Source organism: Grammomys surdaster, unplaced genomic scaffold (assembly GCF_004785775.1).
Source record: "Grammomys surdaster isolate TR1022 unplaced genomic scaffold, NIH_TR_1.0 334, whole genome shotgun sequence".
In the NCBI taxonomy this organism is placed as follows: Eukaryota; Metazoa; Chordata; class Mammalia; order Rodentia; family Muridae; genus Grammomys; species Grammomys surdaster.
Genome location: NW_021604753.1, coordinates 340,431 through 343,380, shown reverse-complemented (window position 1 = coordinate 343,380; position 2,950 = coordinate 340,431). Strand labels below are relative to the sequence as shown.

General features: G+C 43.0%; 1 protein-coding gene across 4 annotated transcripts in view; it reads right to left on the bottom strand.

Moving 5' to 3' along the window:
- Positions 1–587: 587 nt before the first annotated feature.
- The window catches only part of Fopnl (FGFR1OP N-terminal like), a 19,083-nt gene continuing 16,720 nt past the window's right edge, over positions 588–2,950 (bottom strand). Inside the window, exon 5 of one of the 4 annotated variants that reach the window (XR_003712804.1) lies at positions 588–1,700. Coding sequence is in view for 3 of the 4 variants with exons in the window: in XM_028778412.1 (XP_028634245.1) it covers positions 1,657–1,700 (44 nt within the window). In the remaining variant the exon portion in view is untranslated. The remainder of the gene's footprint in view (positions 1,701–2,950) is intronic. The other 3 variants (XM_028778412.1, XM_028778414.1, XM_028778411.1) reach the window with 3 other exon arrangements.

The window sequence follows — 2,950 nt, the reverse complement described above, 5'->3', positions numbered from 1 at the left end:
CAGCTCCAGTCATCCCCTCTCTGGATGACAAGATAGTGACATGACAATCTACACAGAGCTGAGCTGAGTTGCATTAAATGATTATTGAAAGTAAAACATTGCCTAGGCACAGACAGTTAGAATCAGGACTTGGGAATGCATAAGGCTGCATTTGACAAGTCTGGGTGTCGTCCACTTTGATGATTTCACATCTATGTCCAAAATTATACACACCAGTATTTTCCCTTCATCTGGCTCTATATAACTACAATTCCTAAGATAGCATAGCATCCATAGCTGACACTTCTGAACATTAACCAAGCCCTCTCGGAGAAGCTGATATTTATATTTGAACAGAGAACACAGTGGAATTTATAACTCTAGTCAGTGCAGATTTGAGAAGGAAAATAAGGATGCGTGCAGCTTTGGCCACTGGTGGCCTGAGTCCACAGTGTTCGAGGCTGAGAGAGACATACTCTGAACCCAGGCTCTGATGAGCACCCTGAGTCCAGAAACGTGCACCTGTTCCCAGTGCTGAGATCCCAGCACACACTTTTAGCTTTACATTCTTTATATAATAAACTCTTTGCTTTACTTAAAGTATAATTAAAATAATTAGTTTCCCCTTTACCTTTTCATTAAATCCCCAGTAGAAGCTAGACTGTTCTTGGGGAAAGAGTATTGTTATTTAGTTTAAAGATCAACATTAGATGGTGTCTTGGATATCTTAGGGTTTTCACTGATGTTATAAAGACCATGACCATAGCAACTTGAGGAGAGGGTTTATTTCAACTTACATTCAACATCACAGTTCATCACTGAGAGAAATCAGGACAGAAGCTAATGTAGAGGCCACAGAGGAGTGCTACTTATTGACTTGCTCCCCATGGTTTGCTCAGTCTTTCTTACTGAACCCAGGATTACCTGCCCAGGGGTGACACCACCCACAGTGGGCTAGACCCTCCCACATCAATCATTAAGAAAAATGTACTACAGGTTTGCCCATAAGCCAATCTGATGGAAGGATTTTCTCAATTCAGAGTCCTGCTTCCCAAATGACTCTAGCTTGTATCAAGTTGACATAAAACTAGCCAGGGCAAACAGTAATTCAGATATTTTTTTTAAAAAAATCAAACTTTATACAAATTAAGTTCTGGTTTTAATGCCTCTTTAAATATTTTTTTCAAAATATGAATGACTTTCCCCATAGGTCCATATAATCTAGCTGAAAAAAGTTTAATGAGCAGAGCATATGGACAAAGACCTGTTCTTGTGTTTTCTTTCTTCAGTGCAAGGACTGAACCTAGGACCTTGCACATGGGGGGCAAGTGCTTTACCAGCGGCACATCAACAGCCCTTAGAGCTGGCCTGAAAAACAAAACTATACAAAGTACTAAAAAGCCCTTTCAGATTTCACAAATGAGAACTTTAAAAATACATCCTGAAGACAAAAAAATTTCCCCCAGTGTCACTTGGCAAGCCAGATGACAGATCGGCACTCCACGGATGCAGTAAAGCAGGAGCAGCTGAATGTCTGTGGACACTCAAACATTTACAACAGTGGTGGTCTAACTGATGGTATTGGGAATAAGAAGTTAGGTACTCCAGACACAGCTGAGGTGGAGAGCCTGGTGTGGGCATCACCCACTGACTGCTTGTGCAGCACCATGAAGCTCTTCAGTCGTGGTTCTTGGCCCCATGTCCTTCCTCTGGGTGGTCATCTAGAGAAAATATACAGGTGTTAATATTCACTCCAAATCAAAGCAGGCAGACAATCAAGCACAGCTGTATATATTATAAGGCATTATGTTAGTATTTAATGAGTTTTTCTTTTTAGGAAATCAGTTCTTTCCTTCTACCATGAGTGTTCCAGGGACTGAACTCAGGTCTTTAGGTGAATTCTCCTCATGTCTTAAACATCACTGAAGAAATCATAAATATTTAGTATTAGAGACTAACTGTAATAATTGAAGTGTTTCTTCATATGGAGTGTAGAGGAGTGACAGGGTCTCACTATTTAGCCCTGGCTGGCCTTCTGCCTCAGCTTGAGTGGTAATGTCACAGGCTTCCAGTACATTTCAGCTTGATTTTCTTTTCACTCTGAGTGAAGTGCAGCATGGAGCCCTGTGATCCACTATCTAGATACAAGGAATGAGCTCAGGAGAAAGGACAAGTGTGTAATCAGCACTGTAGGACTAACAAAACCAGCAAAGCCACTATGATTGCCTGTTAGCTGAGCCCTCTGGTGGAGCACAAAAAAAGGGGGTAGTTTATATCTTTCTATCAAAACTGTAACACTCTCCGGGAAATGGTGGAAAGTGCTTTTAAAGCCTGCAAGGTGGGTCAGGGAGTAAAGATACTTGCCACAAAGTCTGACCCCAACTTTGATCCCTAAAGCTTACACGGAAGGACAGAACTGACTCCTACAAGTTGTCCCTTACCTCCACATATGCACTGTGGTCCATGCATGCACAAATACATCTAAGTGTACTAAAAATAATAACTAAATAAAATAAAATCCAAAGATAAACTGGGCATAGGGAGATACACTTTTAATCTCATCACTTGGGAGGCTGAGGTAGAAGAAAAAATGCCACCCTGATCCGTACTGAGATCTGCCTGTCTCTGTTCCACCAATGCTGGGGTTACAGGTACACACGCCATGCTGGAGGGACAGTCCACGGTTCACAGCACTTGCTGCTCTGTTAGAGAACCCACGTTCAGTTCCCACTGCACACACTGCACACACAGCACACACAGCACACACTGCACACACTGCACACACAGCACACACAGCACACACTGCGCACACAGCACACACAGCACACACTGCACACACAGCACACACAGCACACACTGCACACACAGCACACACAGCACACACAGCACACACAGCACACACTGCACACACAGCGCACACAGCGCACACAGCACACACAGCACACACAGCACACACAGCACACACAGCACA